Source organism: Oncorhynchus mykiss, chromosome 24, assembly GCF_057628025.1.
Source record: "Oncorhynchus mykiss isolate SJ-2025 chromosome 24, ASM5762802v1, whole genome shotgun sequence".
NCBI lineage: Eukaryota > Metazoa > Chordata > Actinopteri > Salmoniformes > Salmonidae > Oncorhynchus > Oncorhynchus mykiss.
The window spans coordinates 1,185,733-1,213,602 of record NC_143045.1 but is presented as its reverse complement, the minus strand read 5'-3'; the positions used below and the strand labels follow the sequence as shown (position 1 = coordinate 1,213,602).

Here is a 27,870-nt window from a genome sequence, read left to right as displayed (position 1 = left end):
CGGAGCATTGACAAAAGGGAAAATAAACTGCTGAACAAGCATTCAGAAAGTGTGCTTTGTCAGCCATGGTGCACTGGCCAAGTGGCACGTTCTGGCTGTTAGGAGACATACAGTGGCAAGAAAACTACGTGAACCCTTTGGAAAATTTGATCTGATCTTCATCTAGGTCACAATAATAGACAAACACAGTCTGCTTAAACTAATAAGCAATTACATGTTTTCATGTCTTTACTGACCACATCATGTAAACATTCACATTGCAGGATGGAAAAAGTATGTGAACCTTGGATTTAATAACTGGTTGACCATCCTTTGGAAGCAACAAACTCAACCAAACATTTTCTGTCAGGAGGAATTTTGGACCATTCCTCTTTACAAAACTGTTCCAGTTCAGCAATATTCTTGATGTCTGGTGTGAACTGCTCTCGAGGTCATGCCACAGCATCTCAAATCGGGTTGAGGTCAGGACTGACTGGGCCACTCCAGAAGGTGTATTTTCCTTCTATTGAAGCCATTCTGTTGTTGATTTACTTCTGTGTTTTGGGTCGTTGTCCTGTTGCGTCACCCACCTTACATTCTCCTGCAAAATGTCTAAATAAAAAAAAATGGGAATTAATTTCCTGTCGATGATAAACAAGCTGTCCAGGCCCTGAGGCAGAAAATCAGTCCCAAACCATGATGCTCCCTCCACCATACTTTACAGTTGGGATGAGGTTGATGTTGGCATGCTGCGCCTTTTTTTCTCCACACATTGTTTGTTCCTTCCAAACAACTCAACTGTCCACAGAATATTTTGCCAGATGCACTGTGGAACATCCAGGTGCTCTTTTGCGAACTTCCGACATGCAGCAATGGTTTTTTTTGGACAGTAGTGTCTTCTTTTGTGGTGTCCTCCCATGAACACTATTCTTGTTTAGTGTTTTACATATCATAGACTCGTCAGAGATGTTAGCACGTTCCAGAGATTTCTGTAAGTCGTTAGCTGACACTCTAGGATTCTTAACCTCATTGGGCATTCTGCTCTGTGCTCTTGCAGTCATCTTTGCAGGACGGCCACTCCTAGGAAGAATACCAACAGTGCTGAACTTTCTCCATTTATAGACAATTTGTCTTAACGTGGACTGATGAACATCAAGGCTCTTAAAGATACTTTTTTGAACCCTTTCCAGCTTTATGCAAGTCCACAATACTTAATCTTAGGTTTTCTGAGATCTCTTTTATTTGAGGCATGGTTCACATCAGGCAATGCATCTTGTGAATAGCAAGAAAAAAATAGTTTTTTTTATAGGGCAAGGCAGCTCTAACCAACATCTCCAATCTCATCTCATTGATTGGACTCCAGGTTAGTCATTAGCCTAGGGGTTCACATAATTTTATCATTCAGTTTAGGTTGGAAAAGGTATGTATTTCTCTTGTCTAAATTGAACACAACAATTTGTGTGTTATTAGTTTAAGCACACTATGTTTGTCTACTGTTTTGACCTAGATGAAGATCAGATCAAATTTGATGACCAATATAATCCAGGTAATTCCAAAGAGTTCACATATGTTCTCTTGCCACTGTGCAACAATTCTGCTGATTTATACAGTTGAAGTCGTAAGTTTACATACACCTTAGCCATATACATTTACAATTTATACATTTACCGTTTTTCACAATTCCTGACATTTAATCCCAGTAAATATTCCCTGTTTTAGGTCAGTTAGGATCACCACTTTATTTTAAGAATGTGAAATGTCAGAATAATAGAAAGAGTACGATCTTTGTCCCCATGTGCAGTTGCAAACCGTAGTGTGGATTTGTTAATGGCGATTTTGGAGCAGTGGCTTCTTCCTTGAAGAGAGGACTTTCAGTTTATGTCGATATTGGACTTGTTTTACTGTGGATATAGATACTTTTGTACCTGTTTCCTCCAGCATCTTCACAAGGTCCTTTGCTGCTGTTCTGGGATTGATTTGTACTTTTCGCACCAAAGTATATTAATCTCTAGGACACAGAGACACCTTCCTGAGCGGTATGACGGCTGCGTGGTCCCATGGTGTTTATACTTGCATACTATTGTTTGTACAGATGAACGTGGTACCTTCAGGCATTTGGAAATTGCTCCCAAGGATGAACCAGACTTGTGGAGGTCTACAATTTGTTTTCTGAGGTCTTGGCTGATTTCTTTAGATTTTCCTATGATGTCAAGCAAAGAGGCACTGAGTTTGAAGGTAGGCCTTGAAATACATCCACAGGTACACCTCCAATTGACTCAAATTATGTTAATTAGCCTATCAGACGCTTCTAAAGCCATAGCATAATTTTCTGGACATTCCCAAGCTATTTAAAGGCACAGTCAACTTAGTGTATGTAAACTTCTGACCCACTGGAATTGTGATACAGTGAATTATCAGTGAAATAATGTCTGTAAACAAAAGTTGGAAAAATTACTTGTTTCATGGACAAAGTAGATATCCTAACCGACTTGCCAAAACTATAGTATTTAAAAATACATTTGTGGAGTGTTTGAAAAACAAGTTTTAATGACTCCAACCTAAGCGTATGTAAACCTCTGACTTCAACTGTTGCTAGTTTTTATAAAGTGTATAAAGTTTAAACATGGCTCTGGATAATGGCCTGTAGATATTTCTAATTTATGAAACATGAAGACTAAATGCTAAGTTGTAAGAGCTAGGTTATTGTTGTTGACAGCTTATGCCGATTCATGTTTAGCAATTCACATGTAATATCCACGTCTGCCAGAGTGCAACAGGTCACAAGAGTTCATCTCATGCCTCTTTCCTTATCTCTCGTGGTTCATGACATCATATCGCTAATTTATTAACTTTGGACAAAATAGACTAATTAAAAACAGCCATCAAACAATATACCTAACATATAAACAATGTATTATTACACTAATAACAAGAAACAGATATGCAATTCTGTGACATGAACTAAATTCAGACTCTAGCCCAAGTTGTACACAAGGAGCCTACCATTACTCCCTATGGTCCAAGGACCATATATGCCATATTCAGAGGTAAACTGGCTCTGGCTGACAAAAAAGTCAAATACTCAACCTACACGCAAATCGATTCTCAAATTATAATATCTGTTATAATCTCCACCCGGCACAGCCAGAAGAGGACTGGCCACCCCTCATAGCCTGGTTCCTCTAGGTTTCTTCCTAGGTGCTGGCCTTTCTAGGGAGTTGTTCCTAGCCACTGTGCTTCTACACCTGCATCGCTTGCTGTTTGGGGTTTTAGGCTGGGTTTCTGTACAGCACTTTGTGACATCAGCTGATGTAATGAGGGCTATATAAATACATTTGATTCATTGATTGAAATTGCAATACAGTTCTGGAAACATGAAGCCCTTCACTTTCATATGACATCAAAATGATTTCACAAATCAAAATATACACTGTTTTAACCGGCTTTAATCACAGTTACAGCTTTCAGTATTTTTCAATGACAACACGTTTCTGGCGGCCTTCTTCTGTTACACACAAGTTTTAGTTCCGAGCATGCTAGACAGCTAATTGGCACTGTATTCTGTCTGTCTTCCGTAAACACGCAGAGTAACATGGAGATATGGACATGTGGGAACACTAACCATATAAAAAGGTGTAACAATTTTACCTTTTTTCCCCCATTATTATTATTATTATTTCATGATGGTATGAAAGATATGCTTCCAAAACCATACCACAAGTAGTGTGTTAATGTTCAGAGAGCGTCGTGCCCTTAACAAAACTCCCCCACACAAAAGACGCCTTCACCCAATGAGTCATGATCAAGGGCTACATTCAGTCAAGCAATGCCCAGAGATCAAACAAAGCTTGAAAATGTTTAGCTAGCTATAGGTCGTCATCAACAATACGTCACAATATGGTGCAGAGCGTTCGATTTGGCTACTGGGGGCCAAGGAGCCTCCCAGCTCATCTAAAACCATTGACAACCAATTTAAACGCTGTTCTCAGGGGGATTATTAAATACATGTTTATAACCATTTGGTTTTAATACCATGACCTCCGGAAGAGCATACTCGGAACTACACATTTCCGATTATTCCAAATGTAGCCATATCAGAGTTATACAGCAAGTAACGTTTACTGCCTGCTGTTCATGATGAGTAAACGCAAATGTATCATGTAACTTCAGATAAATTAGAGTAGCCTATCCATTTGCCACGTAGCTAACTAATCAAACAACATGTGTCATTTAGCGTGCTTCATCATAAGGCTTTTGGAAAGAGCTTGACATAAGCAAGTCCTTGTCCTGGTAAAGTGGTCAGTTAAACTTATGTTATCACCACTAGAGATGGCAAGCAAATCAAACAATATTTGGATATAGCCATCTAGCTTAACCCCTGAAAGTTAGCCAACTAGGCATATTGACGTGATCTGTTATTAGCTAGCTAGCCGATTTGACGTGGTCCATCAAAGTAGCCTAGCTATCATGTCTGTCATCCGCAATCGTGATTAAACACTTAAACCATGTTGAAATTGGGATAATGTTCGGTAACTTCGCTAGGTTGGAGAAAAATATACATAAAACGTCTACTTACCACTATGTTTAGGCGACTGTACAACGTTTCTACCGGTAGCTTTAAAAGTAAACATGATCAGCTAATAGTACATCAGCAAATGGTCCCTTCTGCTGCTTGGCTTGCAGAGTGCACAAATAATTGGACATTTACCTAAACCACTCATCCTTGTCAGGTATAGTTCACTTGTATTTTATATCACTCAAATATCCAGTTAATGGTGGCCAATAGAGAGCTACCGTCAGGCTACTCTCGCGTATCTGAAATTACATTATCAATTGACGTTTACTTATCATGAAAAGCATCCAGTTACTTGCTGTATAACTGACGCTAGAGCTATGCGAAATTGTTTTGGAATAATCGGACATTTGTAGTTCTGACTATGCTCTTCAAGAATTGATGATTACAACCAAATCGTTAACATTTAACAATCCTTTGAACGGCACGCAGTTGTCAATTGTTTTAACGGTCTCCTTGCCCAGTTGCCCCTGGAGGCGGCAAATGTAACGCTCTGCACCTTATTGTGACCTTTAATTGATAACGACCTATATAAATTGGAATGTTGCTTGACCACGACATTAGCAATCAAACACCAAACTACTAACGTTAGCTGCTACTAGCTGACTCTACAAAGTGAAAAGTGGCAAAGCTGTTAACTAAAACACTAAAAACAGTGTTTTGTAAACTTATAAACTAAATAGCAAAATATATATAACTATTTATCCATTAGCTAGATAGCTACGGTTAGCTATACTTGCTGAAAACTGTGTTAGTTCTAACGTTAACGTTATACAGTAGTAAGGTTACTTGCTTGACAGTTGGTTAGTTAGCCAAGTAGCTCGACAAGGCCAGTTTAGCTATCTAAATTTGAAATAAACTTAACATGAATTACAATCCATTCTCAGGACAATAATATTCAATGCTGTCAAGGAAACGGCACTTTACTATATGAAACATAGCTGACTTTCAGCTAGCTACTTACCTTCTCGTCTTCACCGTCATGCAAAACCACAGTGTGCAACACAATGGGGAAACTTTACCGTGCCGTCACTCAGTAGGACGAAACCAAAACAGTTTTCTCAAGGGGTGTAGTACTTACTACTCAAGAGTGAAAAAATTGATGTACAAGTCGCGACATGCTATCGGTTGAAAAGGTCAGATCACGTGTACAAAAAGACACCATAGAATCACCCATTATTTTTTGTCTAACAATTAAATTAACTATACTTATTTGCTTATTCACGATATTTTCTGAGTATCTCACTTTGAAGAATACACATTTTAAGAAATGGACTAGTCCATAAAGACATTACCTAATGACGTGCACATATAACTGGAATAGTACAACACAGATCACAGTGCAGTGGGCCAGGAGTCAAGGTTATGTAATCCACCCAATAGTACAAACTGTCTGCACATCCCTGAAACAAGTTACCTTCAGTCATATTGAAGGTATCCTCGCATAATGAAAGATTAAGGCGGGTAGCCTAGTGGTTAGAGCATTGGACTAGTAACTGAAAGGTTGCAAGCTCGAATCCCTAAACTGGGTTATACTGCCACTGAACAAGGAAGTTAACCCACTGTTCCCCAGGTAGGCAGTCATTGTAAATATGAATTTGTTCTTAACTGTCTTGCCTAGTTAAATAAAGTGTATTTTGATTGTTGATAGTACCAAGAACAGATAGCAGTGTAGCACAGACCTGTACCTTATGGGATGATATCCATGGAATCAATAAATCTGTCAAGCCTTGTGGTATCTCTCACACACACACACCTGAAGATGGGGTATGAGATAGGTCCACAGTATATAATTTATTATTTTAGCAATAAGAGGCCATGTTATTGCACAATCACACTGACTATTCTGCTGTCCTTTTAATTTAGTAGAAATTCTTCTGAAATGTCTAAGTCACACCCTAAACTGCTGTGCCATTATTATATTGAGCAGAAACTATCTTTATATTTATCCAAATCACAAATCTATACAGTAGCAACCCCAAAGCAACCAAAGTTGGGGATCATTGAATACTGCCCATGATCCTCTGTCACTAGTAAATGAGCCATGATTATAGAAAGTTTCCCGAGAAGCTCCTATAGGATGAACCAGCGGATGCAGTTTCTGTGTATCCTCTTCATCTCACTGACCCTTGGATTTTGCCTGGTCCTTGCTCTTGAGCTTGGTGCGGACTACTGCAACAGTAGTGAGGAAGTTGCCCATGAACAGAATGAGGAAAGAGATTCCACACATTGAGACCTAGAATGACACCAGAAATTGTGAATACTGGCATAAGATGGGGAAGACAACTTTTCTATAATTATATAATAGAAAACTGGATGGCTTGTTGTCTGCTTTTATGGATGGGAGACTATAATCTAAAGGGCGTAATACTTTTAACAAATAAATCAACATTTTATGTACAAGCCCCATGCCCTGTTCACACATTAACATTGCTAAGACATGAGGCCCTCTTTATCATTATAAACTGAATCACTTTAGGGGGTGAATGGAGCAAAGAATGTGTCTATCAGGAAAGCTGTCTGGGGGCACACTGACCTGCCACTCTTGACAGTCTGGGAGCCGAGCCATCCTGAACAGAGAGAGTCCGTTGTAGAGTTGCCAAAACTGCAACACAAAACATCACGTTTCACACACACACACACACATACATTAAGTAATACACACGTATGCACGCAGACACACACACACACACACACAATACCAAGTGCTAGGTCAACAAAATGTTCAGGGCAGACCTGGGTTCAAATATTTGAAAAATACTTGATAAAAATAGTTTAAACACATGCTTGAGCCTGCCTGGAGTTCCCGATGGGCAGGGTTAGCAGTTTTAGGACTTTTCTATTTGTTTATTAAGCCAGGCAAGTTAACAGGCACAGATAAAGTATTTGAAATAATTATTTCAAGTTTGAAACCCAGGTCTAGTTCAGGAGCCACTAAAACATGATAAAGCATAATTCTACAATATGACTGAAGATTTACAGTGCCTTCAGAAAGTATTCACACCCCTTGACTTTTTCCAAATGTTGTTGTGTTGCAGCCTGAATTTAAAATGGATTAAATTGAGACTTTGTGTCACTGGCCTACATACAATACCCCATAATGTCAAAGTGGAATTTTGTTTGAAGAAAATGTTAAAATCATGAGTAAATTCAACTGAAATGTCTTGAGTTAATAAGTATTGAACCCCTTTCTTATGGCAAGCCTAAATAAGTTCAGGAGTTTAACTGTGCTTAACAAATCACAGAATAAGTTGCATGGACTTATTCTGCGTTAAAGAAAATCATGAAAACCACTATTAATGAATAACTACCCCATCTCTGTACCACACACATACAAATATCTAATTCGAGCAGTGAATTTCAAGCACAGATTCCGCCACAAAGACCAGGGAGGTTTTTCAATGCCTTGCAAAGAAGGGCACCAATTGGTAGATGTGTAAAAAAAAAAAAAAAAAAAAAGAAGCCCTTTGAGCATTGTGAAGTTATTAATTAGGCTTGGGATGGTGAATCAATACACCCAGTCACTACAAAGATACCTTCCTAACTCAATTGCCGGAGAGGAAGGAAACTGCTCAAGGATTTCACCATGCCAATGGTTGTGATATGAGAAAACTGAGGATGGAACAACAACATTGTAGTTACTCCACCAATACTAACCTAAATGACAGAGTGAAAAGTCTGTACATAATAAACATTTTCAAAAACATGCATCCTGTTTGCAACAAGGAACTTAAGTAATGCTGCAAAAAAATGAGACGAAGAAATGAACTTTTTGTCCTGAATACAAAGCGTTATGTTTGGGCAAATCCAACACAAAACATCACTGAGTACCATTCTTCATATTTTCAAGCATGGTGGTGGCTGCTAAGCACAGGCAAAATCTTAGAAGAAAACCTGCTTCAGTCTTCTTTACAACAGACACTGGGAGACGAATAATCACCTTTCAGCAGGACAATAACCTAAAACACAAGGCCAAATCTACACTGGATGACGTTAAATGTTAAAAATTGTAAAAAAATCTTACCAAGATGACTTTAAAGTTTCCTGAGTGGCCTAGTTACAGTTGTAACTAAAAATCAGCTTGAAAATCTATGGCAAACCTTAAACATGTCTTTGTTTAGCAATGATCAACAACCAACTTAACAGAGCTTGAAGAATTTTCTAAAGAATAATGGGCAAATATTGTACAATCCTGGTGTGCAAAGCTCTTAGACACTTACCTGTCACACCCTGATCTGTTTCACCTGTCTTTGTGCTTATCTCCACCCCCTCCAGGTGTTGCCCATCTTCCCCATTATCCCCAGTGTATTTACACCCATGTTCCCTGTTCTGTTGCCAGTTCGTCTTGTCTTGGCAAGCTTACAAGTGTGTTTTTCCTAGTCCTCCTAGTTCTGACCTCTTGCCTGCCCTGCGACTAAGCCCGCCTGCCCTGACCTCGAGCCTGCCTGCCGGCCTGTACCATTTGGAACTCTGACCTGGTTTATTAACTTTTGCCTGTCCTCAACCTGCCTTTTGCCTGCCCCTTGTTGTTCAATAAATATCAGAGACTCGAACTGTCAGCCTCCTGTGTCTGCATCTGGGTCTGTGTCACTATACTTACCCAAAAAGAGCCACAGTTGTAATTACTGCCAAATATGTTTCTAATGCATTGTCTTAGGGGGGTGAATACTTGCTGCCCTATGTACATAGTCATTGAACACTGGTAACTTTAATAATGTTGGCACACAGTTTTACCCTCTTCATATGTACAGTGGGGCAAAAAAGTATTTAGTCAGCCACCAATTGTGCAAGTTCTCCCACTTAAAGATGAGAGGCCTGTAATTTTCATCATAGGTACACTTCAACTATGACAGGCAAAATGAGAAAGAAAATCCAGAAAATCACAGTGTAGGATTTTTAATGAATTTATTTGCAAATTATGGTGGAAAATAAGTATTTGGTCACCTACAAACAAGCAAGATTTCTGGCTCTCACAGACCTGTAACTTCTTCTTTAAGAGGCTCCTTTGTCCTCCACTCGTTACCTGTATTAATGGCACCTGTTTGAACTTGTTATCAGTATAAAAGACACCTGTCCACAACCTCAAACAGTCACACTCCAAACTCCACTATGGCCAAGACCAAAGAGCTGTCAAAGAACACCAGAAACAAATTCGTAGACCTGCACCAGGCTGGGAAGACTGAATCTGCAATAGGTAAGCAGCTTGGTTTGAAGAAATCAACTGTGGGAGCAATTATTAGGAAATGGAAGACATATAAGACCACTGATAATCTCAATCGATCTGGGGCTCCATGCAAGATCTCACCCAAAAATCCCAGAACCACACAGGGGACCTAGTGAATGACCTGCAGAGAGCTGGGACCAAAGTTACAAAGCCTACCATCAGCAAGGGCATTGAAGATGAAACATGGCTGGGTCTTTCAGCATGACAATGATCCCAAACACACCGCCCGGGCAACGAAGGAGTGGCTTCGTAAGAGGCATTTCAAGGACCTCGTGTGGTCTAGCCAGTCTCCAGATCTCAACTCCATAGAAAATCTTTGGAGGGAGTTGAAAGTTTGTGTTGTCCAGCAACAGCCCCAAAACATCACTGCTCTAGAGGAGATCTGCATGGAGGAATGGGCCAAAATACCAGCAACAGTGTGTGAAAACCTTGTGAAGACTTACAGAAAACATTTGACCTTTGTCATTGCCAACAAAGGGTATATAACAAAGTATTGAGATAAACTTTTGTTATTGACCAAATACTTATTTTCCACCATAATTTGCAAATAAATTCATAAAAAATCCTACAATGTGATTTTCTGGATTTTTTTTTCTTCTCATTTTGTCTGTCATAGTTGAAGTGTACCTATGATAAATTACAGGCCTCTCATCTTTTTAAGTGGGACAACTTGCACAATTGGTGGCTGACTAAATACTTTTTTGACCCACTGTATATACTGTAAAGGTTTTCCTCCTCTTCATCTGAAGAGGAGGTGTAGCAAGGATCGGACCAAGCTGCGGCATGGTAAGTGTCCATGGTTGTTTATTTAAAAACATGAACTGAAAACTCAATGAATACAAAACATTAAACGTGAACGTGAACAAAACAGTACCATGTGGAGAACAGACACGGAAACAATCACCCACAAAACAACATTGAAACCCAGGCTACCTAAGTATGATTCTCAATCAGAGACAACTAACGACACCTGCCTCTGAGAACCATACTAGGCCGAACACAGAAAACCAACCTAGAAACACAAAACATAGAATGCCCACCGAACTCACGTCCTGACCAACTAAAAAAACAAATAACACAAGAACTAGGGTCAGAACATGACATATACTATATTTTAGTCAAGGTTCATCCTATATAACTACTGCTGTACACATTTTTTCCATTCATATATTGCCCGTAATGTCTATACATACACATCATACACATACAATTGAAGTCGGAAGTTTACATACACTTAGTCATTAAAACTCGTTTTTCAACCACTCCACAAATTTCTTGTCAACAAACTATAGTTTTGGCAAGTCGGTTAGGACATCTACTTTGAGCATGACACCAGTAAATTTTCCAACAATTGTTTACAGTGTCACGACTCCGACCTAAGGTGGCTCCCCTTCCCGTTCGGGTGGCGCTCGGTGGTCGTCGTCGCCGGCCTACTAGCCGCCACTGATTATTTCCTCCCCCTCCTTATGTGTTTATTGAGTGCACCTGTTTTGAGTTGGGTATAATTAGTGAGGCTTTATTAGTCAGCCGGCCCGCCTGGTTCCTTGTGCGGGATTAATTATTGTGACCTTCTGTTTTGTGTAAACTTGTGTGCAAGTCTGTGGGTTACGTGTTTTGCTGGACAGTTTAAGTCCCCCTGTTTGGGGCGTTTGTTTTGTTTTGTTATACGTTATATTGTGTTTTCATGGGGTTGACTTATGTTCGCTGTTTTTGTGAATTAAAGTAGCACTCCCCTGAACTCTCTGCTTCCTGCGCCTGACTTCTCACCCACTACACTCAGAACGTTACATACAGACAGATTATTTAACTTATAACTCACTGTATCACAATTCCAGGGGGTCAGAAGTTTACATACACTTAGTTGACTGTGCCTTTAAACAGCTTGGAAAATTCCAGAAAATTATGTCATTGCTTTAGAAGCTTCTGATTGGCTAATTAACATAATTTGAGTCAATTGGAGGTGTACCTGTGGATGTATTTCAAGGCCTACCTTCAAACTCAGTGCCTCTATGCTTGACATCATGGGAAAATCAAAATAAATCAACCAAGACCTCAGAAAAAATATTGTAGACCTCCACAACTCACAACGCCTGAAGGTACCATGTTCACCTGTACAAACAATAGTACGCAAGTATAAACACCATGGGACCACGCAGCCGTCATACCGCTCAGGAAGGAGACGTGTTCTGTCTCCTAGAGATGAACGCACTTTGGTGGGAAAGTACAAATCAATCCCAGAACAACAGCAAAGGACCTTGTGAAGATGCTGGAGGAAACAGGTACAAAAGTATCTTTATCCACAGTAAAACGAGTCCAATATTGACATAAGCTGAAAGGCCACTCAGCAAGGAAGAAGCCACTGCTCCAAAATCGCCATAAAAAGCCAGACTACGGTTTGCAACTGCACATGGGGGCAAAGATTGAACTTTTTGGAGAAGTGTCCTCTGGTCTTATGAAACAAAAATAGAACTGTTAATGACCATCGTTATGTTTGTAGGAAAAAGGGGGAGGCTTGCAAGCCGAAGAACACCATCCCAACCATGAAGCTCGGGGGTGACAGCATCATGTTATGGGGGAGCTTTGCTGCAGGAGGGACTGGTGCACTTCACAAAATAGATGGCATCATGAGGCAGGAAAATTACTTGGATATATTGAAGCAACATCTCAAGACATCAGTCAGGAAGTTAAAGCTTGGTCACAAATGGGTCTTCCAAATGGACAATGACCCCAAGCATACTTCCAAAGTTGTGGCAAAATAGCTGAAAGACAACCAAGTCAAGGTATTGGAGTGCCATCACAAAGCCCCGACCTCAATCCTATAGACAATTTGTGGGCAGAACTGTAAAAGCGTGTGCGAGTAAGGAGGCCTACAAACCTGACTCAGTTACACCAGCTCTGTCAGGAGGAATTGGCCAAAATTCACCCAACTTAATTGCGGGAAGCTTGTGGAAGGCTACCCGACACGTTTCACCCAAGTTAAAAGGCAATGCTACCAAACACTAATTGAATGTATGTAAACTTCTGATCCACTTAGAATGTGATGAAAGAAATAAAAGCTTAAGTAAATCACTCTCAACTATTATTCTGACATTTCACATTCTTAAAATGAAGTGGTGATCTTTACTAGGATTAAATGTCAGGAATTGTGAAAAACAATGTATTTGGCTAAGGTGTATGTAAACTTCCGACTTCAACTGTATATATTTATATTCTGGACTCTAACATTGCTCATCCTCATCCTCATAATTTTTCCTTTTTTATTTTGGGGATTTGTGCATATTGTATTGTTTGGTATTACTGCACTGTTGGAGCTAGAAACACAATTTTGCTGCACCTGCGATAACATCTGCAAAATATGTGTACGTGACCAATAACATTTGATTTATATAATCAATATGTGTTTTATTTTACATTTTTATAAATGTTCACATTTTTGTGTGTAGATTTACCAAAAATGACAATGAAATCCATTTTAATCCCACTTTGTAAAACAACAAAATGTTGAGAAAAGTCAAGGGGTGTGATTACATTTTGTAGGCACTGTATGTGTGATTTATTATGCAATCCCTATGCAACAACAAAGTAGCCTCAGTGTGACTCAGCATTACATAAGCAAACTAACTCCAGATCAACTAATGCTGAGCTGAGAGGAATCACACAGCCAGATCGCATACTCACATGACCAAAAAACAGGAAGGGCAGAAGAAATGTCAGCCCTTGCCACATCCAGGACTGAAATCCTTCTAAAAGATAGATGGACACAGCGTAGACGTAAACAAATGTATCTCAAATGTATCTGTAACTATGTAGCTATAACATGGAGGGTCATTGTAATTATTACATTGTGTCTCACCCACAGTCAGGTCCATGTTGTGTCTTTCTCCCAGGGTTCTTAGTCTGTACAGACAGCCGCTCTGATAGTAGTACTGCATACAGTGAACAATGCCTGTGATGCACACACACACACACACACACACACACACACACACACACACACACACACACACACACACACACACACACACACACACACACACACACACACACACACACACACACAAAGAAGTGGTTGACATATTTTTTTAACTAGACATTTACTTGTAATTGTTGTAACACTAATGTATTCCTTGTTTTTTAAGTACGAAAGCTTACTTTGATACAAAGAGTAGGCGAGGAATTGGTTCCTGAAATTCTGGTACAGGTATCCATCAGGCCTAAGAGACATCAGACAATGACTTTCACAAACAGTGTACTATATTATATACTGTATACTGTTGAACTTCACCTCCTAACAGTTTAATACAGGATCATCTTTATATTGCTAATTCTCACCTACAAAGCACTCAATGGACTGGCGCCCACATACCTTACTGTCCTCCTGCATCCCTACACTCCCACCAGTTCACTGCACTCCTCGGACGCTGGCCTCCTCACCATCCTTCACACCAAGCTCCTCTCCATGGGAGACCAGGCTTTTAGAACTGTAGTTCCCCAACTCTGGAACTCCCTCGCCACGTCAGGACCCCACAATCCATACACCTATTCATACCTTCACACAGGCTTACTCAGATTCTCTGTTGTCTTAGCTTTTATCTTCTGTCTAGTTCACTTCCCTGGTCAGTCTGTCCTTGTGTTTAGTGCACTTTTATATACAGTACCAGTCAAAAGTTTGGACACAACTATTCATTCAAGGGTTTTTCTTCATTTTTACTATTTTCTACATTGTAGAATAATAGTGAAGACATCAAAACTATGAAATAACACATACAGTGGGGCAAAAAAGTATTTAGTCAGCCACCAATTGTGCAAGTTCTCCCACTTAAAAAGATGAGAGAGGCCTGTAATTTTCATCATAGGTACACTTCAACTATGACAGGCAAAATTATTTTTTTAAATCCTGAAAATCACATTGTAGGACTTTTAATAAATTTATTAGCAAATTATGGTGGAAAATAAGTATTTGGTCACTGTGGCAAAGAAGGGGGTCGAGTGATAAATGGCAGATATGTGAGAGCAGAACTAATAAACGGGCTCTGCCCGATCACTAAAATGGCCACCCCTGTCAGAACTACAGATCACAAAATGGCCGACCGCCAAAACTACATGTCCCAGAAGCAAGGGGAACCATCAGAAGGTGGAGCCGACACACAGATAAAGGGTCAAGAAAAACCAGGAAGAGGGAGAGAGAGTGCTGGAAGGATCTACGAACAATAGAGAAAGAGACAATAGAGATTGGCTGGATTTACCGTGTATGAGCTGGATTGTTTTGGACTTACCTGTTGGCGTTTGGACCTGGACCTACCGAGAACCCGATTCGTGTACCGAACCCTGCTATCCTTGACCTCGCCTACGGCCTGGGTGGACCAGGACGGAGAAACAAACACACAGGTACTGTCCTGTTCGAAAGAACTCTCATTCTTGGGTGATTTGGTGACAGTTTACCACTTAATTTGCCACAGTCACCTACAAACAAGCAAGATTTCTGGCTCTCACAGACCTTCTTTAAGAGGCTCCTCTGTCCTCCACTCGTTACCTGTATTAATGGCACCTGTTTGAACTTGTTATCAGTATAAAAGTCCACAACCTCAAACAGTCACACTCCAAACTCCACTATGGCCAAGACCAAAGAGCTGTCAAAGGACACCAGAAACAAAATTGTAGCCCTGCACCAGGCTGGGAAGACTGAATCTGCAATAGGTAAGCAGCTTGGTTTGAAGAAATCAACTGTGGGAGCAATTATTAGGAAATGGAAGACATACAAGACCACTGATAATCTCCCTCGATCTGGGGCTCCACGCAAGATCTGACCCCGTGGGGTCAAAATGATCACAAGAACGGTGAGCAAAAATCCCAGAACCACACGGGGGGACCTAGTGAATGACCTGCAGAGAGCTGGGACCAAAGTAACAAAACCTACCATCAGTAACACACTACGCCGCCAGGGACTCAAATCCTGCAGTGCCAGACGTGTCCCCCTGCTTAAGCCAGTACATGTCCAGGCCCGTCTGAAGTTTGCTAGAGAGCATTTGGATGATCCAGAAGAAGATTGGGAGAATGTCATATGGTCAGATGAAACCAAAATATAACTTTTTGGTAAAAAAAGGACAAAGAATGCTGAGTTGCATCCAAAGAACACCATACCTATTGTGAAGCATGGGGGTGGAAACATCATGCTTTGGGGTGGTTTTTCTGCAAAGGGACCAGGACGACTGATCCGTGTAAAGGAAAGAATGAATGGGGCCATGTATCGTGAGATTTTGAGTGAAAACCTCCTTCCATCAGCAAGGGCATTGAAGATGAAACGTGGCTGGGTCTTTCAGCATGACACACCGCCCGGGCAACGAAGGAGTGGCTTCATAAGAAGCATTTCAAGGTCCTGGAGTGGCCTAGCCAGTCTCCAGATCTCAACCCCATAGAAAATCTTTGGAGGGAGTTGAAAGTCCGCGTTGCCCAGCAACAGCCCCAAAACATCACTGCTCTAGAGGAGATCTGCATGGAGGAATGGGCCAAAATACCAACAACAGTGTGTGAAAACCTTGTGAAGACTTACAGAAAACGTTTGACTTCTGTCATTGCCAACAATGAGAAACTTTTGTTATTGACCAAATACTTATTTACCACCATATTTTGCAAATAAATTCATAAAAAATCCTACAATGTGATTTTCTGGATTTTTTTTCTAATTTTGTCTGTCATAGTTGAAGTGTACCTATGATGGACATTACAGGCCTCTCTCATCTTTTTAAGTGGAAGAACTTGCTCAATTGGTGGCTGACTAAATACCTTTTTGCCCCACTGTATGCAATCATGTAGTAGCCAAAAAAGTGTTAAACAAATCAAAATATATTTTATAATTGAGATTCTTCAAAGTAGCCACCCTTTGCCTTGATGACAGCTTTGCACACTCTTGGCATTCTATCAACCAGCTTCCTGAGTCACCTGGAATGCATTTCATTTAACAGGTGTGCCTTGTTAAAAGTTCATTTGTGGCAAGGTAGTGGTGGTATACAGAAGATAACCCTATTTGGTAAAAGACCAAGTCCATATTATGGCAAGAACAGCTCAAATAAGCAAAGAGAAAAAACAGTCCATCATTACTTTAAGACATGAAGGTCAGTCAATCTTTTTCAAGTGCAGTCGCAAAAACGATCAAGCGCTATGATGAAACTGGCTCTTATGAGGCCCGCCACAGGAAAGGAAGACCTAGACTTACCTCTGCTGAAGAGGAAAAGTTCATTAGAGTTAACTGCACCTCAGATTGCAGCTCAGAGTTCAAGTAACAGAAACATCTCAACATCAACTATTCAGAGGAGACTGCGTGAATCAGGCCTTCATGGTCGAATTGCTGCAAATAAACCACTACTAAAGGACACCAATAAGAAGAAACTTGTTTGGGCCAAGAAACACGAGCAATGGATATTAGGCCGGTGGAAATCTGTCCTTTGGTCTGATGAGTCCAAATTTGATATTTTTGGTTCTAACCGCCATGTCTTTGTGAGATGCAGAGTAGGTGAATGGATGATCTCTGCATGTGTGGTTCCCACCCTGAAGCATGGAGGAGGAGGTGTGATGGTGTGGGGATGCTTGCTGGTGACACTGTCAGTGATTTATATAGAATTCAAGGCACACTTAACCAGCATGGCTACCACAGCATTCTGCAGCGATAAGCCGTCCCATCTGGTTTGCACTTAGTGGGACGATTATTTGTTTTTCCACAGGACAATGACCCAACACACCTCCAGGGTGTTTAAGGGCTATTTGACCAAGAAGGACAGTGATTGAGTGCTGCATCAGATGACCTGGCCTCCACAATCACCTGACCTCAATCCAATAGAGATGGTTTGGAATGAGTTGGACCGCAGATTGAAGGAAAAGCAGCATATGTGGGAACTCCTTCAAGACTGTTGGAAAAACATTCCATGTGAAGCTTGTTGAGAAAATGCTACTTTTGAAGTATCTAAAGTATCTCAAATCTAAAATATATTTAGATTTGTTTAACACTTTTTTGTAATCTGTTACTCCCCAGCCCTGCACTTTTTTGGTTACTACATGATTACATATGTGTTATTTCATAGTTTTGATGCCTTCACTATTATTCTACAATGTAGAAAATAGTCAAAATAAAGAAAAACTCTTGAATGAGTAGGTGTGTCCAAACTTTTGACTGGTACTGTACTTACTTATGTAATATGTGATTTTATTGCTTTATTTCCTGCTGATTTTCTTGTGTATGTTAAGTGACTTTTGGGTGTTGTGAAAAGTGCGTACCCCTTTCCTGCAGTCAAATGACTAGATCGTCCTCGAGTGGCCTCATGGGTGGAATGTTAGTAATATTTTTCATAATTTCGTAATTAATAAACATCATTTAAATCAATTCGGTGTTTCTATGTCAAACGGTTTTGTTATATTTCAATCTTCTGTGATGTATAGAAAGTGTAATATTGGGATGCAAACTCAAAATTGAATACACTTCAACTCTATATCTGACATGGTACAGGTGTCTTCTTTTTTTAAACCCATAGCCATGTGTGTGAGGTGTATACTAAAAAGTCGAAAAGTCAAAGTCGATTTGTTTAAGACTACCAAGAAACACTAAGTGTGATCCTGATTTAGCCCACTGCAGTAAATTAACTTAAAATATTGACAAGGAATAGAAAATGCTAACTGGATTCTATTGTTTGCCATCTATCATACCATTGCTTGAAATGGAAACTGCCTATGAAAAAACCTACGGTGTGGTTGGTGTGTGATCAACTATTGGCAACAAGCGCTTCCTGAGTTTGCTCACCATGTCAGCATGACTCCAGACAGAAAGGCTGAGACGTAATGATGGAAAACCCACCAGCCTTTGATCCTGAAACATTAACCAAATACAACAAGAAAATAATCAGAATAGGCAAATATGAAGAGGGAGTACTTATATAAATGCATCATACTGTAGTAGTTACTGTTTTATATATATACAGTGCCTTGCGAAAGTATTCGGCCCCCTTGAACTTTGCGACCTTTTGCCACATTTCAGGCTACAAACATAAAGATATAAAACTGTATTTTTTTGTGAAGAATCAACAACAAGTGGGACACAATCATGAAGTGGAACGACATTTATTGGATATTTCAAACTTTTTTAACAAATCAAAAACTGAAAAATTGGGCGTGCAAAATTATTCAGCCCCCTTACTTTCAGTGCAGCAAACTCTCTCCAGAAGTTCAGTGAGGATCTCTGAATGATCCAATGTTGACCTAAATGACTAATGATGATAAATACAATCCACCTGTGTGTAATCAAGTCTCCGTATAAATGCACCTGCACTGTGATAGTCTCAGAGGTCCGTCAAAAGCGCAGAGAGCATCATGAAGAACAAGGAACACACCAGGCAGGCCCGAGATACTGTTGTGAAGAAGTTTAAAGCTGGATTTGGATACAAAAAGATTTCCCAAGCTTTAAACATCCCAAGGAGCACTGTGCAAGCGATAATATTGAAATGGAAGGAGTATCAGACCACTGCAAATCTACCAAGACCTGGCCGTCCCTCTAAACTTTCAGCTCATACAAGGAGAAGACTGATCAGAGATGCAGCCAAGAGGCCCATGATCACTCTGGATGAACTGCAGAGATCTACAGCTGAGGTGGGAGACTCTGTCCATAGGACAACAATCAGTCGTATATTGCACAAATCTGGCCTTTATGGAAGAGTGGCAAGAAGAAAGCCATTTCTTAAAGATATCCATAAAAAGTGTTGTTTAAGGTTTGCCACAAGCCACCTGGGAGACACACCAAACATGTGGAAGAAGGTGCTCTGGTCAGATGAAACCAAAATTGAACTTTTTGGCAACAATGCAAAACGTTATGTTTGGCGTAAAAGCAACACAGCTGAACACACCATCCCCACTGTCAAACATGGTGGTGGCAGCATCATGGTTTGGGCCTGCTTTTCTTCAGCAGGGACAGGGAAGATGGTTAAAATTGATGGGAAGATGGATGGAGCCAAATACAGGACCATTCTGGAAGAAAACCTGATGGAGTCTGCAAAAGACCTGAGACTGGGACGGAGATTTGTCTTCCAACAAGACAATGATCCAAAACATAAAGCAAAATCTACAATGGAATGGTTCAAAAATAAACATATCCAGGTGTTAGAATGGCCAAGTCAAAGTCCAGACCTGAATCCAATCGAGAATCTGTGGAAAGAACTGAAAACTGCTGTTCACAAATGCTCTCCATCCAACCTCACTGAGCTCGAGCTGTTTTGCAAGGAGGAATGGGAAAAAATGTCAGTCTCTCGACGTGCAAAACTGATAGAGACATACCCCAAGCGACTTACAGCTGTAATCGCAGCAAAAGGTGGCGCTACAAAGTATTAACTTAAGGGGGCTGAATAATTTTGCACGCCCAATTTTTAAGTTTTTGATTTGTTAAAAAAGTTTGAAATATCCAATAAATGTCGTTCCACTTTATGATTGTGTCCCACTTGTTGTTGATTCTTCACAAAAAAATACAGTTTTATATCTTTATGTTTGAAGCCTGAAATGTGGCAAAAGGTCGCAAAGTTCAAGGGGGCCGAATACTTTCGCAAGGCACTGTATATATTTTTAACTTCTCCCCAATTGGTAGTTACAGTCTTATCCCATCGCTGCAACTCCCGTACTGACTCAGGAGAGGTGAAGCCACACTGCTTCTTGAGACACTGCCCACTTAACCCGGAAGCCGGCCGCACCAATGTGTCAGAGGAAACACAGTACAACTGGCTTCCATGACAGCGTGCATGCTCCTGGTCCGCAACAGGAGTCCCTAGAGCGTTATGGGACAAGGACATCCCGGCCGGCCAAACCCTCCCCTAACCCGGACGACGCTGGGCCAATTGTGCGCCGCCTCATGGGTCTCGAACCCGGGTCTGTAGTGACCGCTGGGCCACTCGGGAGGCAGTAGTTACTATTTTGCCAAAGTAATTTGTTGTTGAGCAGTGTAAGAATGTATCATCTCTAGCCAGGGATTAGGTCTGAAGACTGACGGGCCTACCTGGACCCGTTGCTGATGAGGATGCTCTCCCGTACGGTGAGGGTGCAGTAGTACCACACCAGCAAGAAATTGAGGATTGCGTCAACAAATCTAGACAGGGTACAGACACACAAACAAACATACGCGCACACAAACACACGCACGCACGCACGCACGCTCACACAGAGAGAGAGATTCAGACACTAGACAGGGTTGAATGACATGATTGCTTATGGGTACCTTCATGTGTGTGCAAAGTATTACTGTTCTCAGATTTTTTTATGAATAGATTTTAGATGTGTATTAAAATGGGTTTTGTTGCAAATCGCTATATAGCCATTGTTAAGGTGAAATGGAATGGTTGTATCTTGTATATTTGACTGTGATATGTGGTTGTCTCACCTAGCTATCTTAAGATAAATGCACTAATTGTAAGTCGCTCATTTTGGATAAGAGCATCTGCTAAATGACTAAAATGTCAAATGTAAGTATTGATAATTTTTTTTTACATTTAAAAAATATATATTGATGTCACAAATGTATCATTTGTATTTGTTCTTTATAAAAAAATGTTGTTCTTTGTCACATTTGACTGTGTAAAACCTAGCATCACTAGTTATTTCTCAGTATGAGGCAGATACAGTATATAGCGTTTTGCAACAAAACCATCAAGTGTGTCACGCCCTGGCCATAGAGAGGCTTTTTATTCTCTATTTTGGTTAGGCCAGGGTGTGACTAGGGTGGGTATTCTATGTTCTTTTTTCTGTTTTTGAATTTCTTTGTTTTTGGCCGGGTATGGTTCTCAATCAGGGATAGCTTTCTGTCGTTGTCTCTGATTGAGAACTATACTTAGGTAGCCTTTTCCCACCTGTGTTTTGTGGGTAATTATTTTTTCCGTGTGTGTTTGTGTGCACCTCGGTTGCGTCACGGTCTTTGCTGTTTACCTGTTTGTGTTCATAGCTATTCAAGCTTACCTGTAGCTCACAAAGCAATAACACATGAAGGCGAATAGGAGCAGTATAACTGTGAGGTACAGCTTGAATTTCTCATACTCATCTTTGTAGGCAAATCTGAGGAGGAAGAAACATTTTTCGAATCATGCAAAGTCACACTGTTGCCATCTGTTGAAAGATGATTTATGATTTGTTAATTATCAGCTCCATCTGATGGGGACATTTGGAATAGAATGACAAATGGGTTTATGGTTCACTAGATAAGAAGTACAGTATGTTCAAATTTCTAAGAGTTAGCAAATCCATTGAAGTGGAAGCTACTTACTTTGACTGTTTGCTCAGAAGAGTCACGCTTACATTGCCCAGAACAAGATTGAGATACAACCTGTAGTTTGTGAGATGTGAATGAGAATTGTTTTATTTAACTGGCATTTGAAATGTATAAATCCTCAGAATAGGAAAACAGCCAACAACTCTTTCACATGTCCCTCCCCTGAGACCTGTGAAATAATGTTTTTAATGTAGTGACACTCGTACCCATTTTTCTTTGGAAGGAAAGCCTCCATTTCAAAGAAAGTGTTGGGTCTTGCTTTGATGTGCTCCTTGATTTCATCCAAGGTTTTTACATCCTCCTCTGTCAGTCTCTCCTTATTGCATCTGTTTATAAAGGATGGATAGAGGGCCTTGAAAAACAGTGTTAGGGTGCATGAAACCGTTTAGAGAAGGAGAGCGAAGGTGAGAGCATGTATGCGTGTGCATTAACTTACTTCTTCATTAACTGAGACATGTCCTTAAGTCTACTCCGCTGGCGGGCGATAGACGAAGAGCAATTACTCTGCAGCTTGGAAACTTCCTCTAGTTTCTGCAAGTATAGCCGGTGGCTCTCCTAGTAACGAAATTTTAAATATCATCATATCAGTATAGAAGATACTGACAATAATGTATAGCCTATTACATCTATTCTAATGATTCTTCCTTGATGAACCACTGTGATTACTGTATGTAACACTATGTAACTAAGTAAGCGTTTCAAGGTAGTCTACACCCGTTGTATTCGGCGCATGTGACAAATAACATTTGTATTAGAATAGGATCTGACATCTCACCTGAATCTGATGATACTCTTTCTCTAGACTTTCCCACTCTTGCAGTGCAGCTGTCAAACTTGGAGGCATATTTTCTAACTTTTGTGAGTTTCTCAATTGCTGAAATCTTAGTGTCCTCCTGGAATTGTGTCCTCTGGCTGGTAGAGAGGCCTTCTGCTTAAAATCACAGGCAATGTCAATAGGGTCTTGCTGTTAAGTCTACCAGAGAGCAGCTAGAGTCTATATGAACAAACTATGTTCCTGACAATGTAATGTGAAACGTTTTCAGGGAGTGTGTATTACGTGTCCACAGGCTGTTTATGGCAGGCAGTGAACTTTGACTTTGTTACAAATATGCTTGATTGACATGGACATTGTTCTCTCTTGCAATTATCTGTTTATCACATCTTTCATCACGTTCTCCCAATCCAACTCGTATTCTTCATTTATTACTTCTGCAACTAACACCAGTTTTGGACAACAGTCCTAGTGCAGTGTTGACTGTAGTATTATCTAAAATAAGGACGCATGACAACGAGGTTCTAGCTCCAGCATGTTTACTAACCTAACCCTCGCATGTCATACATAGGTACGGATACCCCCAAGGAACATCCTACTACATCTTCCCCTCTCCCATGAACAAGAACTCAACATGCATAACCACTGAACCATAACTGAAATGCAATTTGGAAACCAGTGTTATTCTCTAACACGCTACTTCACATCCTGAAACAGTATGAACATTAACTTAGGTACAGTCTCTTTTTGCTGGGTATGGTCCCCAGCAGTATGTTTTCTCTTCAAGTAACATAGTCTTTCAGCCACTCTGGTGGCTTCATATCCCTTTTTTGGCGCGCATGTGGCTCTGTGAGCATTATCTCTCCGTCACCCCCTCTTATGCATTTTCTGTGGCCTCAGTCTGTGTGGTTGGTAGATCTGGAAGAGCTCTGAGGTGTGTTCTGTTCCTTCCTACCTCTTCTGAGCCTGTGTCCACCACATAGGAGCGTGGGGCATCCTCTTTCCTCAGCACTATTACTGGTGTCTTTGAGTTTGTAATCCACACATGTTGACCTTCGGTCAGCTCTGGCCTCTCCGTAGCACGGTGTCTCCAAATAAAGTCTCCAGTTTGTGTTTTGTTTCAGTCGTTTGTCCCTCTCAGCGAAGGCCTTCCTGTTAGGCCATCGGGGTTTAAGCTGAGCCAGCGAGACAGGCAATGGGGAAGGCAGCCTCCTGCCCATCAGGAGCTCGGCAGGCGACGGCCTATGATACAGTGGTGTAACTCTGTAAGCTAACAGAGCCCTGTATGGATCATTGTTCTTTTTCAGCAGTTCCTTGACTGTTTTCACAGCTCTCTCTGCCTCACCATTACTCTGTGCATGGTAGGGGCTACTGGTCACGTGTGAAGTCATATTCTGCGGCAAAAACAGAAAAGGAGCTTGCAGAGAACTGGGGAGCGTTATCTGTAACCAGGACCTCAGCGACCCCTTGCCTGGAAAAAAATAGACTTTAATCCATTAACACCAGCTGATGTGGTTATGGGTGTCTTTGCTATTTCAATGTATCTTCAATAGTAATCTACCACTAGCAGATAAGTGTAATTTTTTCTAATAGAACATATCTGCCCCTACCTTTTGCCATGGCCGTTTTGACAGCTCCGTTGCCATCAGTGGCTCCGGATGACAAGGTTGACATTTTGTACAGACCTCACACTGGGCCACCAACTTGGCAATCTGAGTACTCAGACCAAGCCACCACACCGACTGTTGAGCCCTCAGTCTGCATTTGGTTATCCCCATGTGTCGCTCATGCACTCTGTCTAGCATTTCTGGTTGAGTCTCTGGGATAACTATCCGTTGTCCTTTCATGAGAAGGTCTCCATTACAGTGGAAGTAACTTTGGTGCACCCAATAGGGCTTCAGCAGCTGAGGCAGTTCCTCCATCCCTTTTTGCACTGCTGCACTATCTGTCGGCAGATGGGGTCTCGTTGTTGCTCCTCTGCAATCTGCTGCAGTTTGGTCTGAGATGCAGGTAGGCTGTCCCTTATTGCATTAATGGACACCTGTACCTCACCCTCTAGACATTGCTCCTCCTCTGATAATGGACATTTAATTGGGGCCCTGGAGAGTGCATCTGCTGTGATCAGTGCCTTCCCTGGCACATACACCATCTTGTAGGTGAACCTCAGTAATCTGAGGCAGAAGCGTAGAACTCTGGGAGGCAAGTCGTCCAGTGCTTTTGTCCCTAACAGAGCCAACAGTGGTTTGTGGTCAGTCTCTGCTGTAAACTGCAGGCCAATAAGGTATTGGCTGAGCCTTTCACATGCCCATGTGATAGCCAACGCCTCCTTCTCCACTTGAGCATACCTTTGCTCTGTGTCGGATAAGCTTCGGGAGATGTATGCTATTGGACGCCACTCCATGTTGTCCTGCATCTGTGTGAGGACCGCCCCTAGCCCAAAGGATGATGCATCTGCTGATACCTTTGTCTTAGCGTGGGGACGATACTGGGACAGCACTCTCTGTGAGGCCAGGTCTCCTTTGATTTTGTCAAAAGCCACCTGTTGCATGTGACCCCATGACCAGTCATTCTCTTTGGCTAGTAAGTCTCTCAGGGGTTTGGTTGTATCTGAAAACTGTGGGAGGAACTTACCCACATATGTGGCCATGCCTAAGAAGGTCCTGACTTCAGCCACATTCTGGGGTCTGAGCATATCTGTGATGGCACTGATCTTTTCCGGGTCCGACTCTATTCCAGCTGCACTGATTTTGTGTCCCAAGAACAAGACCTCTGACTGTGCAAAAGTTCGTTTTTCATTTAGTGTCAGGCCAGTCTCCTGGAGTTGGGTCAGAACTGCTGTGAGCCTTACATCCTGTTCTGCTCTGTCGCTTCCGCACATGAGCACATTGTCCGCGTGGACTATGACGCCACTCAGCCCATCCAACAGCTGGGACATGCGTCTTTGGAAATTCTCAGGACCGGAAGCGATTCCAAATGGCAAAACATTAACACAGCAACAGCCAAACGGTGTCATAAACGTTGTGAGCTCTCTGATGACAGCGGTATCTGCCAGAAACCTGAGCGGGCATCCAGCTTTGTGAAGACTTGTGAGCCATCCAACTGAGCCAGTGACTGCTCCACTGATGGTATGATGTGTGTGTCTCTCTGCAGAGTGCCTCATTCAAGTTAGTCATGTCCACACAGATCCTTATGTCCCCATTGGCTTTTGGGACCACTACCATCCCTGCACACCAATTTGTGGGACTCTCTATTTTAGACACCGACCCAATTTCTTCCATCCTCCCCAACTCTTCCTTTACTCTGGCCAATAAAGGGATAGGCACAAGGTGGGTGGGGGGGTGGGGAGGGGGGGGTGGTAAGGGCATAGGGGACAGCATCCTCTTTCAGGCAGATTTTGTAGTCACCTTCTATCCTTCCTAGACCAGAAAATACTTTTGGGAATTTATTTTTGAAAACCTCACCTGGGTCCTCCAGGTGGTGAAAATGGTGAAGTCAAAGAATGGAACAAAACAAACAAAAGTTATAGTGGAAGACAAGGATCGGTCCAATAGTGCATTTCTTGTTGGAGCGCGTTTTTTGGACAAGGGGGTTCATTTGGGAGATCCATTTGGACTGTGAAGAGAGCAGTGGGAAAGGTTTAGTCAATCAAGGTGACTAGAAGAGATCTTGTTTTGGTTAATTGTGCAAATGAAGAACAGAAGAAGGGTGCACTGGATCTGGCAAAAACTGCTCACGTTGGAAGTTACCTGCATCTTCTGGGCAGGTTACCTGCCAAAGGAGTTATAGTGTATCTGGAGTCTTGTTAGATTTACAGTACCAGTCAAAATATATTTAACATTTGAGATTCTTCAAAGTAGTTTGGCATTCTCTCAACCAGCTTCACCTGGAATGCTTTTCCAACAGATTTGAAGAAGTTCCCATATATGCTGAGCAAATGTTGTCTGCTTTTCTTTCACTCTGCGGTCCAACTAATCCCCCTACAATTTCCCGGCGGTATCCCCTTTGTGTGGCCGTAATGCACCCCAAAAAAATTCCATGCCTTTTGCGGCCAGTGGCCATTGTTTCCTTCTCCCTGAGTGCTGCACCTCTCACTCACATGGCTCTCCATCACATTATCGGGTCTTTCTCACAGGCTACAAGTGAAGACAGACACTTTGGGGACGCAACTGCGAGCGTCCTTATCCAATTCTGAGGTGCATATTGAAGATATTGGAAAAACAGTCCACATTTACTTTTCGTCAGCCAACAAGATGAGTAGGCCTAACGAACAGCAAAAGCAATAGCCTATGTCAATCTACTATTCCCCATTGTACAAAAGTCAACCTATTCTTTTTGAGAAATACATTTTCCAAAACATAGTCCGGGACAGTTGTGGGATGCAATAGATCCCAAATTAATACAACCACTAGCATGAAAAAAAAAGAAGTTTTTACTCAATGCAACAGATCAGAACGTTTAGCTTAAAATGTGATAAACTATTAGGCTATTTCTTCACATTATAAGCACAGCAATGCGCACACGACAGTAGGCTATAAGCGTGAATGTTCCATTAGTGGGAAAACACCATTTATCAATAGTGACCATAAAAGCGATTATGCATGTGAAGCATTTATTATAAAGGTGCATTTTTATGGTGAGAATTATTTTCCGCAAACTTGAAAATCGTACTGCTTATGTATGCCAGTTAGGCTCTACACCCCTGGATTAATGTGCTTAATTTTAAGAAGTTATTTGGCCACTTTGATTATGATACAACCCATATCAAAACATATAGGCCCATGGGCTAGGCTTCATGAGGTGTGCGACTATGATTGACTATTTTAAAAAAAACATTGTTTCTTGCCTTACACTGGGTATAATTCATAAGTGATGGGCTAATATTGCCACCCATCAGACTATTCTTGATTTAATCTCGTCTTTACATATACAAAATACTATAAACTCAGTAAAAAAAGAAATGTTCTCTCACTGTCAACTGCATTTATTTTGAGCAAACTTAACATGTGTAAATATTTGTATGAACATAAGATTCAAGAACT

The 27,870-nt window shown here is 41.2% G+C and overlaps 2 protein-coding genes across 3 annotated transcripts in view; both read right to left on the bottom strand.

Annotated features, from left to right (window-relative positions):
• The window catches only part of porb (P450 (cytochrome) oxidoreductase b), a 55,568-nt gene extending 49,703 nt beyond the window's left edge, over window positions 1-5,865 (bottom strand). The window contains exon 1 of one of the 2 annotated variants that reach the window (XM_021581864.3): window positions 5,517-5,865. Coding sequence is in view for 1 of the 2 variants with exons in the window: in XM_021581863.3 (XP_021437538.1) it covers window positions 4,556-4,610 (55 nt within the window). In the remaining variant the exon portion in view is untranslated. Of the gene's footprint in view, window positions 1-4,555; window positions 5,048-5,516 lie in introns of those variants that run through there. The other variant, XM_021581863.3, reaches the window with a different exon arrangement.
• Window positions 5,866-6,322: 457 nt separating this feature from the next.
• LOC110503517 (transmembrane protein 120A-A) lies at window positions 6,323-25,764 on the bottom strand. Its single transcript, XM_021581866.3, has 12 exons — window positions 22,835-25,764; window positions 22,496-22,614; window positions 22,266-22,385; window positions 22,054-22,113; window positions 21,750-21,845; window positions 20,797-20,886; window positions 18,565-18,630; window positions 13,929-13,990; window positions 13,630-13,722; window positions 13,455-13,519; window positions 7,089-7,157; window positions 6,323-6,788 (listed from the first exon to the last, which is right to left on the bottom strand). The coding sequence occupies exons 1-12, from the start codon at window positions 22,901-22,903 to the stop codon at window positions 6,672-6,674; spliced, it is 1,026 nt and encodes a 341-aa protein (XP_021437541.1). The 5' UTR covers window positions 22,904-25,764; the 3' UTR covers window positions 6,323-6,671.
• Between the last annotated feature and the right edge of the window lie 2,106 nt (window positions 25,765-27,870).